This window comes from Hemitrygon akajei, chromosome 8 (assembly GCF_048418815.1).
Source record: "Hemitrygon akajei chromosome 8, sHemAka1.3, whole genome shotgun sequence".
Classification (NCBI taxonomy): Eukaryota; Metazoa; Chordata; class Chondrichthyes; order Myliobatiformes; family Dasyatidae; genus Hemitrygon; species Hemitrygon akajei.
The window spans coordinates 10379129-10392954 of record NC_133131.1 but is presented as its reverse complement, the minus strand read 5'-3'; the positions used below and the strand labels follow the sequence as shown (position 1 = coordinate 10392954).

The 13826-nt window shown below is 43.3% G+C and overlaps 1 protein-coding gene across 7 annotated transcripts in view; it reads right to left on the bottom strand.

The window, feature by feature from the left end:
* Positions 1-112: 112 nt before the first annotated feature.
* LOC140731627 (aldehyde dehydrogenase, dimeric NADP-preferring-like) overlaps positions 113-13826 on the bottom strand; it is a 40301-nt gene continuing 26587 nt past the window's right edge. For 6 of the 7 annotated variants that reach the window (XM_073053208.1, XM_073053209.1, XM_073053210.1 and 3 more), the window contains exons 8-11: positions 13285-13451; positions 12108-12207; positions 6354-6589; positions 113-2231 (exon numbers count right to left, since the gene is read on the bottom strand). In XM_073053208.1, the coding sequence (XP_072909309.1) occupies positions 2214-2231; positions 6354-6589; positions 12108-12207; positions 13285-13451 (521 nt within the window). In that variant the 3' untranslated portion in view covers positions 113-2213. Of the gene's footprint in view, positions 2232-4010; positions 4173-6353; positions 6590-12107; positions 12208-13284; positions 13452-13826 lie in introns of those variants that run through there. The other variant, XM_073053213.1, reaches the window with a different exon arrangement.

The following is a 13826-nucleotide window of genomic DNA, read 5'->3' as shown; positions in this document are numbered from 1 at the left end:
GTGAGATAAAGCATTATGGCAGGAACGGCTGGGGAGATGACACAGCTTTGATAGTAGTCCTCACCAACAATGGCCCATTGGTTAACATCACGTCATCCCTATTAAAGGTCACTACAATCAAAAATGTTTTATTAAATTAGTACATAAATGCATGTTACATTATTCAACCATGGAGACATTTTGCTGAAAGCTTGCATTTCCCTTTCAGGGTTCCCAAGGTACTTGCTAGCAAATGAAGCAGCTTTTGCAGTGCAATTGCAATTAGCATCAACCCCCCCCCCAGAATGGTAGACAAATGATAAGCATAGGTTATAAACATGAGGATCTTACAGAGGTGGAAATCCAGAGGAACAAACACAAGATGCTAGAGGAACTCAGCAGGTCAGGCAGCATCTATGGAGATGAACAGTAGATTTTGGGCCAAGACCTGGGCTGATGATTAGTCTCAGCCTGAAATGTCAACTGTTCGTTCTTCATCATTGATGCTGCTGGGCCCACTGAGTTCCTCTAGCATCTTATGTTTGCTCCATAAGCAGAGTTCTGTTATTGAGAGGTATAGGTTCCAGCACACTGGGACAAATTCCCTTGTTTGGATGGAATTCATCATTCCCCCGAGGGTGGAGAGGCTTTTGTGGAGATGACATGCTGAAAGGGAAAGAGTGAGACTTGAACCCACAACCTTCTCACTTTAAGGCAAGAGTTCAACATGACACAAGGGTCTCTCTGGGTTATAACCCTGTGTTTTTTTTTACAAAACCTTGATACTAGATAAAAATATAACTGGACTTTCCACTTTGAACTCCATCAGCTTTCCTTGTAGCATACCACAATAGAATTTGTTTATTTTTTAACAACAGGTTTCTCTTCTTCCCAGTTTCTACAGAAACTCATTTCCAGCTCTGTCCAGTGGAATTGGACAGCATTTGAAGAAATGTATTCTGTGTTAAATCGATGGTAGAAGAGGAGTAATACAGGTATGCACATGTTTAGCACATAAAACGTTTTTAAAATACAAGTTTCTAATTAAGAATGCACAAGAATACAGAGTGCTGACAGAAAGGTCTCGCCGACAGTTTATTCCTCTCCATAGATGCTGCCTAGCCTGCTGAGTTCCTCCATCATTTTGTTCAGGATAACTGGATTCCAAATGACTAAAATTAGTTTGGGATTGAGAGGGAAAATGAATCAGCCATGATTTAATGGTGGAGCAGACCAGATGGGCCAAATGGCCTGGCTCTATTTCTATGTCTCATGGTCTAAGAATGTTAGAAATAGTCAGATTTGCATCAATCATTGCTTGGCAGCTAGTTACAAGTGAATTAACATTACATTCCAAGCATCCAAGGTTTAATTTTAAAATCCTCCTCATAAAGGTGAAAACAAATGTGCAATTAGGTTCCTGTGCAGAGTTTGCATGTTCTCCCAGTGACTCCGTGGGTTTCAAGGCGTGTTGTTTAGGTGGGTTTACTGGCCCTAATGTAGTTGGTAGAAGAGTTCAGGCCTCTGTGAAACAAGGAAGGTTATAAGAAACTTGCTGGGCAATGGGATTGCTGTGAGAGCCAGCCTAATTTCAGTGACCTACTACAACAAATAATACATTTTCAGAAATTCCCCATGACGATTAATTTCATCGAGGACTTTGGATAGTATTGTGGATAGGACCTGCTCCTAAGGAGATTATTTTTAAACACAAAAAAAAATGGTAGAAACTCAGTCTGAACTGAAGTGTAATTAGCACTGGGAATCTTTGATGCTAGTTTATCATAATTGAGGTAAAAAATGCTGGAAAAAATATCAATAAAATTTTTAAAGAACCATCTTCCCAACAGAAGCTCCCAGCTTGTGTTGTGAATGATGATGCAATGAATGTGAAATCACAGCAACCTGGGCAGGTGATCATACTCAGAAGTCAGAACAGTGATTATTAGATTTGTGATCTTATCTTAGAAAAGTAACATTGATATCATGTTGGAAAAATCTGATATTGCAGCCTGGGCCACCATATGGCTCACAAGCCTAATGTTAGTGCTACCTCCTTCATTGCGGTACCCCCATCACAAAAATGTGACAAAATAGTGTTTGTTACTGAAGAGTCCTGCGCTGTAAGTAGTTTCTTTCATTAGTTTTCTAATGAGATTAGTGATTCTTGATTCCATAAATCTGATAGTCCCATGTGCAGTGGCTGGGAGGTTATTGTGATGATATCGTGTTGATTACCACATCAAGAAAAACTGGAAGAAAAGAGATACAAAGTTAGAAAGAGCTGTTCCCCATGCGAGAGAGAGTATCCAAAATCACGCAGATGCTGCAAATCTGAAATGAATAACAGTGAGAAATTCTCAGCAAGTCAGGCAACATTGTGGACTTTAGGAGGGGAAAGTAGAGAGAACACACACCAGTCCTCATCAAAGGGTCAACAGTTCCTAGGTATCAACATCTCTGAAGATCTATCCTGGGCTGAACACACTGACGCAATTACAAAGACAGCACAACAGCAGCTATATTTCAAGGAAATTTGGTATGTCACTGAAGATTTTTTCAAATGCCCACCACCTCCCTATTTTTGCACTACACACACGGTGGCCACTTTATTAGATAAGTTACTTAAGTTACTTTACTTTATTGTCACCAAACAATTGATACTAGAGTGTACAATCATCACAGTGATATTTGTTGCTGCGCTTCGCGCTCCCTGAATACAAATCAAATTAAATATAATAAAAATTTAAATTATAAATCATAATTAGAAAATAGCAAAGGGAAAGTAAGGTAGTGCAAGTCAGGTCCGGATATTTGGAAGGTACGGCCCAGATCTGGGTCAGGATCTGTTCAGCAGTCTTATCACAGTTGGAAAGAAGCTGTTCCCAAATCTGGCCGTACGAATCTTCATGCTCCTGAACCTTCTCCCGGAGGGAAGTGGGACAAAAAGTGTGTTGGCTGGGTGGGTCGTGTCCTTGATTATCCTGGCAGGTACACCACGTTAATGCAAATATCTAAGCTGTCATCTATGGGGTAACAACTCAATGCATAAAATCATGCAGACACGGTAAGGAGGTCCAGTTGTTGTTCAGACCAAATATCAGAATGGGGAAGAAATGTGACTATGACTATGGAATGATTGTTGGTATCAGACAGGTTGTTTGAGTATCTCAAAAACTGCTGATCTTCTGGGATTTTCATGCACAATAGTTTCTAAAGTTTACAGAGAATGGGCAAAAATGCCTTGTTAATGAGAGAGATCAGAGGAGAATGCTCAGACTGGTTCAAACTGACAGGAAGGTGACAGTAACTCAAATAACCACGTGTTACAACAGTGGTGTGCAGAAGAGCATCTCTGAACATATTGAACCTTGAAGTAGATGGGCTACAGCAGGAGAAGACGACACTCTGATCCACTCCTGTACCTAATAGGGACACCACTGAATGGGTGTGTATATCTACTGTCTAAAAGTCTTAGGTACCCAAGATTTTTATACGGTTTCAGATGGTAGGGCCTCCACTGAGCCCTGATCTCAACATCATCGAGGCTGTCTGGGATTACCTGGAGAGACAGAAGCAAGCGAGACAGCCGAAGTCTGCAGAAGAACTGTGACAAGCTCTCCAAGATACTTAGAACAACCTACCAGCCGATTTTCTTATAAATCTGCACAACACAGTACCCAAGAGAACTGATGTAGTTTTAAAGGGAAAGCTTGGTCACACTATCTCACACACACACACACACACACACACATACATACACACACACACACACACACACATACATACACACACACACACACAGTATTCAGGCTGGGAGATGCCAAAAATAGCCAGGAGTAAAAATAAATCAATTTCACTAGATAGATAGATAGATAGATAGATAGATAGATAGATAGATAGATAGATAGATAGATAGATAGATACTTTATTCATCCCATGGGGAAATTCAACTTTTTTTTCCAATGTCCCATACACTTGTTGTAGCAAAACTAATTACATACAATACTTAACTCAGTAAAAAATATGATATGCATCTAAATCACTATCTCAAAAAGCATTAATAATAGCTTTTAAAAAGTTCTTAAGTCCTGGCGGTAGAATTGTAAAGCCTAATGGCATTGGGGAGTATTGACCTCTTCATCCTGTCTGAGGAGCATTGCATCGATGCTTCAACTTCAACAAGTTAGGAACTACGAAGAATTTGTAAGTATCAATAATCATCTTGAATGTTTCAATGAAAATTAAGACTTGGAGGATGCAATCATCGACAGCATTGTATGAATATAGTCCATTATCTGCAGTAGGTGACTGCACTGATTTTACTTATTTAGAGTCTATCAAAGGAACATGACTGCTTACACTGCACTAATTCCCCCATCCAGAAATATTAGGAACCAATACACAGTGCTATAGTAGTGTAGTAGTATTGATAGTGTTCTAATGAGCTCTGTATTTCATTTAGATGCTTAATTTGTTACTCAGTTAAACAATAATTTGTCTTTTTTATACCTTTTTAACAACCTCCGTGAAATTTTGGCTAATTGGGGCAGCCACGTAATTGGGCCAAAATGTACTGGTCCCGATGTGTCCCAATTAACCGGAACCTACTATCGTACATTTTTATGTATTGCACTATACTACTGCCACAAAACAAATTTTATAACATTCAGTACGTCAGTGATAGTAAACGTGATTCTCAGTGTGCTCAGAGAGCCAAGCAGAGTTAATGTTTTGGATCAAAGGCCAGAACTTGGAAGAGTTGGATACAAAGGGAGATACAACAGCCGTCAGATGCCGAGAACGGGGCAATGGAGACACTGCGAGAACAAAAGGCCTGGGGAAATTAAAATGGCAATAAGGTTAAAGAACCATTTGCCTTCCTTGCATTGCTTGGCTGTTTTCACTGACTTGTACACAACAACCTGATCCCTTCAAGCATCCTCTTTCCCCCAGTCGGTGCCGATTTTTCTAAAGTAATGCCTTTTCGTTTTGTGTCTCAGACCTCACAATTTCTTTTACATAGAGTCATGTTGTCACTCACTCAACACAGTTAATTTTCTGGAATATAATCAGAATCAGGTTTAACATCACCGGTATATGTCGTGAAATTTGTTAACTTTACAGCATCAGTACACAATAATAGAGAAAAAACGCTCTAGTCGAGAATATTTGTTTACTTACTTGCGGTGATGTTACTTTAGGTGTTATAGGTCTGAGTTATATGTACTGTGTTGTGAAGGAACACAGTACCTGGTCTGGAGGATTGTTGTTTTGTTTGGTGCTATGCATGTACAGCAACATACAAGCTACTCCCCCCCCCCCCCCCCCAAAGGCTGGTGAGACTAGAACAGAGGTCATAGGCTAAGGGTAAAAGGTGAAATGTTTAAGGGAAACCTGAGAGGGAGTGACTTTACTCAGAGGGAGGTGCGAATGTGGAACTGGTGAATGTTGGTTTGATTTCAACATGTATTTTGGGGACTGATTTTATCCAGATTAACGAATGGGATCAGTACTGGGTTACTATTTAAACAGAGACTCACTGGACTGAAGGGCCCGTTTCTTGCGCATCTCTGACTCTGCTTCAATTGGGAGAAATGGCTGTTGTTTCTACTTCTGCTCTTTGAACACAACCCATTCCCCCCCCCCCGAATAAACCACACCTATTTCCTGCACATTCCAATCGTGCACCTGGTTCTCGGCAAATCCGCTGGGAAAGCCGAAGGTCCGTCCAAATGACTGTGAATCCGCGGGTCTGCTGAGGACTGCGCTTGTGCGTAGGTGAGTGGGAGGGAGGAACGAGGCTTGTTTCGTTGTTGTTTTGTTGCTTGTCATGTTCTGTTTTATTGTGTTCTATGTTGTTCTGCCAAGCATTGTGGGCATTCTATGTTGGCACCGGATTGTGTGGTAACACTAGTGAACTGCCTCCAGCACATCCTTGGGGGTGTTGGTTGTTAACACACATTTCACTATATGTTTCGATGTACATGCCATAAATAAATCTGAATCGGACTCCAACAAGGTACACTAAATTATGAGGACAAATGCAAGCAGGTTTTTTTTGCACTGAAGCTGGGTGACACTATAAATTGGGGTCACAGGTTAAGGGTGAAGGGTGAAATGTTTAAGTGGACCTTGAGGAGGAACACTTTCACTTAGAGGGTGGTGAGCGTGTGGAAGAAACTGCCAACGGAAGTGATAGATGCAGATTCAATTTCAACATTTAAAAGAAATTTGGATAGCACGTGGTTCAGGGGGCTATGGTCCAGGTAGATTAATAGTTCAGCACAGACTAAATGTGCCGAAGAGTGTGTTTCTGTGCCGTAGTGCTCTATGACTCTAACTCATTAGCAAACATATCATTTCAGACTTACCTTCATCACAATGGAAAGCAGAGCTCCCAATGCCACAATCCAAATAAACCCCCATTTCTTCCCACCTCCACGATGCTTCAACAGCAACCTTATCCACTTCATTTTTGAGTCACTGGAGGGCGCGTACCGCATACTGTTCATTTTCTCCATGCCCAGTGACTTCAGCAGACAGGCTCGGCGATGGCTGAACAGTTCAAAGCTGTATCTGCCATGGTATGACCCAAAGCCACTTTTACCTGCGAACAGTACACATTGTGTGAAGGCAAAGATACTGCACAGAAACGCCACAAGTGAACACAAACCGCGATCATTCAGAATTCAGTTTTTTGTTTAAAGTTTTGTAAAGGTAAAATGCCCACCCGGAGCTATCAACCACACGGAGTGGAAACTGAAGGTTCTCATCAGGGGATCAGAGGTGGAGAGGCACCGTAACTTTAAATTCCTCTGTGTTATAATTTCAGAGAACTTGTCCTGGGTCCAGTCGCAAGTGCCTTCACAAAGAAAGCAGGGCAGCACCTCTACTTTGTTAGAAATCTGTGCAGATTTGCCACGTCACCAAAAACTTTGACAAACTTCTCGAGTTCCGCAGTGGAGAATACCCTGACTGGTTAATTCAGGGCCTGGTATGGAAACACAAATGTGCCTGAATGGAAAAGCCTACAAAAAGTAGTGAATACAGGTCAGTCCCTCACAGGCAAAGCCCTCCCCAACACTGAGGACATCAACAAGGAGTGCTGCCACAAAAAAGCAGCCTCCATTAGCAAGGAAGCCACCATCCAGGCCATACTCTCTTCTCACTACTGTAGGAAGTACAGGAGCCTGAGGTCCCACACCACCTGTACAGTGCTGTAGTGTCTGTGCTCTGTTCTAAAATAGTATGTTGGGGAGAAGTCTGTAAACGTCAGTATTACAGGCATTCAGTTTTAGATACAAGTACAATGCTGACTCTGGCAGTATGATCATAGATTTCCACTGATCCCAAAGGAAACTACGGTGTCACAGGACCGTAACTTGGTAACATGCCAAGTTACCTCAAACAGTCTAATAGGAGGGGGGTCATCACTTCCCTGGCTATAGATTCATTATAGAGCCTAGTGGCCAGGTACAAGAATGACACACAGCGCTCTTTGGAGCAGTGCAGTTGTCTTAGTTTATTACTAAAAGTGCTCCTCTGTTCAGCCAAGGTGGCATGCAGAGGATGAGAAACATTGTCCAGAATTGCCAGGGTTTTCCGTAGGGTCCTTTGTTCTACCACAGCCTCTGGTGTGTCCAGTTTGACTCCTATAACAGCCAGCCTTTCATCAGCTAACCAGGCTGCAGTTCAAAAGACACTCCGCATAGTGGCTTGTGAATCACTGGAGATGTGTTAATGCTGGTATTAGTAACAGCTCTCAGAGTTTGAGCATTATTTTGTTTAAATTCTGGAATGGTGCATGTGTGCGCTGCTTAACGTCCACTCGCAAAACGTCTGATCGCATATACATCCGTAGTCCCGATCGGCGAACATGACGTAGCAGACGGAACCAATCTCGAGTATCGCACGTCTCGAGTGTAGTAGCGTTATCGCTCTGTTTAATTTTCTTTCGAAAATATTACCATAAAGTGCATCATGGCTTCCAAACGCAGCAAAACCACTCCTAGCGGTAGCAGCAGCAGCAAGAGGCAAAGGAAAAGTATTGTTTTGGAAGTGAAACAAAAAGATATTGAACAATGTGAAGGTGGAAAACCAGTGCATGCTATTGCTCGGGATTTAGGCACGTCGCACTCGACGATCCTGAAAAACAGAAAAAAATTCTCGAGGCTGTTAAAGGATCGGCTTCACTGAAAACGACAAGGCTCACGAAAATGCGAGAGGGACCTATATCGGATATGGAGAAACTGCTAAGTATATAATATGGTGTTCCCAAAACGTCCGATTTCACAGAACATATCGTGGACGTTAAGCGACGCATACCTGTAATTCAACATAAACTAATCACCACGTTTTTTTACTTAACTGAGGTAACATCTACGCACTTATCATGGGCAAAAGCTTGTGATTGAAATGCCCAGGTAGAGTGGGTGTGGAGAGGATGTTTCCAATAGTGGGTAAGTCGAGGACCAGAGAGCACAGCCTGGAGGACAGTGGTGAGGAGGAACTTCTTTAGCCAGAGGTGGTGAATCTGTGGAATTAGTTGCCTCAGACAGACTGGAGACCAAGTCATTGGGTATATTTCAAGTGGATGTTGAAAGATTCTTGATTAGCAAGGTGTCAAAGGTTATGGAGAGAAGGCAGGAGAATGAGGAGAATAAATCAGCCATTATGGTATGGCAGAGCAGATTCAATGGGCCGAATGGTCCAATTCTGCTCCCTTGTCTTATGGAACCAAGAGGACAATTGTCCTATCAGTAATGGTCTATACCATCTGCCCCTCCCCCTTTACCGTACTTTTCTCTGTGATGTGAAGCCAGCCTGTCAAAGACAACAAGCTGTTCTTCTCACGGAGGAGAGCTTGGTCACATCATCAAAATGAGTTTTGGTAACAAAGGTGCACATCCATAGTGTGCAAAGCAAGATCTCACAAGCATCAATGAGTCAATCAGTTTTTAGCCATGCCAATTTGGAGAAGGGTCGTTGGCCCAGGACCTGCATTTTTAATGATTAACATTTTGTATGAGGGCATGTCTGACAATACAGCACCCCAGAAGCACTATATCAGAACAGAAGCCTGGTTTATATATTCAGCTCCCCCCACTGTCTAAAATCAGGTGCCCGGAGAAATTTCTCAAGATCCTGCGGCTCTTACACAATGATACGAGTGCAGCAGTCATTAGCAACAACAGCTCTGAATCAACACCCTTCAAGGTTGAGACCGGGGTCAAACAGGGCTACATCACTGCCCCAACTCTGTTTGCTGTTCTCATTGCAACCATTCTTCACCTCACAGGCCGAGACCTCCCACAAGGAGTCTCAATTCTCCACAGGACAGATGGGGGCTCTTCAACCTTGACAGATTCAAGGCAAAGAACAAGCTGTCAACCAGTTCCATCGTGGATCCCCAGTTTGCAGACAACACTGTCGTAGCTCACCCTGAGGAGAAGCTGCAGTGCATCATGGATGGTTTTGCATACGAGCTCCTAGGACTTGGTCTAAACATCAAGAAACCCCATGTCTTGCACCGACCTGTTGCAGATCAAGCTCCTAAATCTTCAACCTTCCAATTTGACAACGTCGCTCTGGAGAACACTGATCACTTCCCATATTTTGGCAGCCTTCTTTCTTCAAGAGCCAAAATTGACCAGAAGTAAATAGCACAATAGGCTATGCAAGTGGAGTTTTTGCCAGGCTGAGAAAGAGGGGTTTTTTTTGAAGATCGGGATATCAAGACCAACACTTCTGGTCTATAAAGCTATAGTTCTCCCCCTCCTTGCTATATGGAGCAGAGTCATGGACAACATACAGTAGTCACATAAAATCCCTAGAAACTTACCAAAGGACCCTTTCAAAAGATTCGAAGAGTTAGCTGGAAGAACAGGTCCAGCATCCTGGAGGAAACTAACATCAACTCCATAGCCACGATCGTGACTCAACATCATTTGCAATGGGTCAGCACATCATCTGTATGCCTGACTCCCACCACCCTAAACAACTCCTGTTCAGCCAACTCAAGGATGCAAAGCGCACTCCTAGAGGGGAGAAAAAGTGGTCCAAGGACAATATCAAGACCCACCTGAGGAAGAACCACATCAACCTGATTGGATGGGAGAAATTAGCACAGGTTAGGAAAAGCTGGAGAAGGACTGTCTGTTGACGGGACTGCACAGCTCAAAGAGTATACTGTACCACTAAGACAAGCAGCTTCAACATAAGGAGAGACGGGGAAAGGCCCGACCAGCCACATCCACCACCACCTCAATGACCTACACCTGCCAACACTGCAATAGGACCTGTTGGCCTCCTCAGTCGTCTCAAGACCCACCACCAGACGAATCATACTCGACTGCGAGTGATCGCTGATGATGACCTTGAAAGATCATGTGATAGCAGCCCAATAGGTTCAAAGTAAATTTATTATCTAAATATACATAAGTCACCATTAACAACCTGAAATTCATTTTATATGCAGGCATACTCAATAAATCCATAATAGAATCAATGAAAGACCGCACCAACTTGACAGTTCAACCAGTGTACTAAAGACAACAAACTGTACAAATACAAGAAGAAAATAACAATAATAAATAAATAAACATCAAGAACATAAGATGAAGGGCCCTTAAAAGTACGTCCACGGATTGTGGGCACACTTCAATGATGGGGCAAATGAAGCTGAGTGAAGTTTCTTCCTAGATGGGCTGAACAGCCTCTGCATTTGGTTTCTAACCAGTTCGATGCACAGACCAAGCCCAGAACCAGGAAATGGAATTATCTGTTCCATTTGCATCCCCTGAAGAGAGGCAAAGATGTAACTACAGTTGGTACAACTCCACCCTGTTGCTCAGATAAGAAGGGGACATTAACAAGAGAGATACACACACACACACAATTGATAGTTTGAGGGTGAGTGGTGAGTCTAGAACAAGGGGGAAGAAGCTGGAATCAGAGCTGGTCCTGAGATGATATCAGGTTGGAGGCAGAGTGGGCAGCCCAGAACAAGAGGGCAAGAGCTGGGAATCAGAGCTGGTCCTGGAAGTGATATCAGGAAGTACTTCTGCACAACGGAATCAGAAATGACTGTGCACTGATTGAAAATTTCAAAAACCAGAATAGTTTCCTTCAACAAAAATCAAGTTTACTGTCATTTAACTATATACATGTACATAATGTATATAGAAATGAGCCAACGTTTCTCCAAACCTGGGTGTAAAACAGTAGTACACATAACACACAATAACTTATGACAGGATGAAATCTACAGATGAATTACACATAAATAACAAACTAAAATACATAAATTAAATACTGTAAGGTATGGAACAGATTAACCAGTGACACTTCGAATACCGTGCAGCAGGGAATTCAAGCTTAATGGCCTGAGGGAAGAAACTGTCCCATCCTGACTATTCCAGTTTTTAATGCATCAGAGTCTCCTGCCTGACGGTAATACTGGATGGATGGATGAGAACCTTAATAACACTAAGGGCTCTGTGTACACGGCATTGATAAATGTCCCCGATGGATGGCAGGGAGATCCCTATGATCCTCTCAGCTGTTCTCAGTCTTTCGTAGGGTCTTCTGGTCCGATGTTCAGCTGCTCCCATACCAGATGGAGATGCAGCTTGTCAGGATGCTCTCAATGGTGCTTTTGTACAATGCAGTTAAGTTGGGTGAGGGGGGAAGCCTTGCTTGCCTCAATCTCCTTAGGAAGTAGAGGGCCTCCTGAACAAGTGCAGGTCAGCCTTAATTTAACAGACAGTAGTAGAGCTTAGAAAGGATAACAGGCCTCCTCCTATCCCTAGAAGAGTCTCACAACATTAGCCCCACGTGTTGTGTGATTAACATTTCATGCTCACTCAAACAACAAAGGAATCTTCAGACCCTTCTCCAGTTCAAGCCTCATTTAAGTTTTCATATCTCGATGCCTATTCCATGCACATATACCTCGATTTGCTTTGAAAACACGTAATGCCCCTCTTAGCTGAAGCGCTCCAAAGGTTGACTATCCTCGGGAAGAAGAAATTCTGTCTGAACAGCCAACCCTAATTCCAATGTTGACCGCTCAGTCGCCATTCTGCAGGGCAGACAAAAACCTGAAGGAAGTATCTCAAACTCACCCACGCCCCCAAACGGGAGTGCTGAGATGGAGTACTGGATTAAGCAGTCATTGGCCGTTACCCCACCACTAGATGTCTCTGCTATCATCTTCTTTACCAGCTGCGCAGACAAGAAACACAAACTTAATCACAGCATGCAGTAAATACTCTGATAATCTGGTGCACACAGGGACTCGGTTCTGTGGACTCTCAGACTTTAATGATAATTGAGTGCTAGTCCCATTAACCCGATACATTTTTGACATATTTTTCTGGATAATACACAATGCATTTTTAACACTCTTTTATGGATAATAACCTGGTAAGTTATAAGGAGCCCAGGTGGGTGTTAGAACAGCATGGGAATCATGGCCCAGGTGAGTGTTAGACCATAAGACATAAGACCAGAATTAGGCCATTTGGGTCTGCTCTACCTTTCAATAATAGCTGATTTATTTTCCCTCTTAACCCCATTCTCTTATCTTCTCCCCGTAACCTTTGATGGCCTTACTAATCAAGAACCTATCAAGCTCATCTTTAAGTATACTCGGTGACTTGGTCTCCACAACCGTCTGTGGCAATGAATTCCACAGATTCACCACCCCCTGGGACAATGCAGAAAAAACACCTGTGAGCCAGGTGACAAACATTCGGATTTTCTGAACAGTCATCGACAGGTTTTCAGAATTTACTGCTCCCCTGCCAAAAAGAGCAAAATATTTCTCACTTCTGACATCTGCAACATGAATAAAAAGTGTCAGGAATACAGAGCAGGTCAGAGGGCCACTGTTAGTGCTTCAAATGGACGAATTCTCTTTGCAACCATGTGGGTTTCCTCCAACATACCGGTTGGCAGGTTAATTAGTCATTATAAATTGTCCCGTGATTAGGCTAGAGTTAAATTGGGGATTGCTAAGCGATACGGCTCGAAGGGCCAGGAGGGAGGGATGGATGGATGAATGAATGGTACTGCTACTGAGTTCTGACCAGTGCTTTATATGGTCAGAAACACAAGGGACAGTAGACGCTGGAACCTGGACTGATAAACAAGATGCTGGGGGAAATCAGCAGGTCAGGAAGCAGCTATGGAGGGAAGTGGATAATAGACATTTTGGGCTGAGACCCTTTATTGGTAACATTTACTACACCGGAATGTCAAGACCAAGCACCGGCAATGAGCAGAGACAACAACCCTTACCTTCTTGTTGTGGGAGAAGACGTAGAGAGCCAGAGGCTTGTCCCGCTTGTTGATGAAAGCAATGGCCTTGTCCACACTACTGACCGTGACAATGGGCAACACCGGCCCAAAGATCTCCTCCTGCATAATCTTGGAGTCAGGATCCATGTCAGTCACAACTGTCGGAGCTGAGCGAGTTAACAAGAGGCTCTGGTCACACGCGAAAGAGATAACCGTTGCTGATCTGATTAAAACTGTGCCAGGTCCCCACTGCCCCGGTCTCTGTTGATCCACCAGCCATCAGCAGCAGGCTGTAGCTGCACTGGGTCAGTCTCTGCCAGGTCTCCACACAGGCAGCAGCTTTCCAGGGCAGCGTATGTGACTAGAACGGGTCTCCTTTCACACCTGACCTCAGCACCGGTGACGGACAGTCACCGAGGCAACAGTGGGCAGGGGGAGTCACACAAAGCACAGCACAGCACAGGCCCTTCAGCCCACAAAGTTGTGCTGACCTTCAATAGCAACTTTTTTGTGCTAGATAGCTCTCCATTTTCCCATCATCT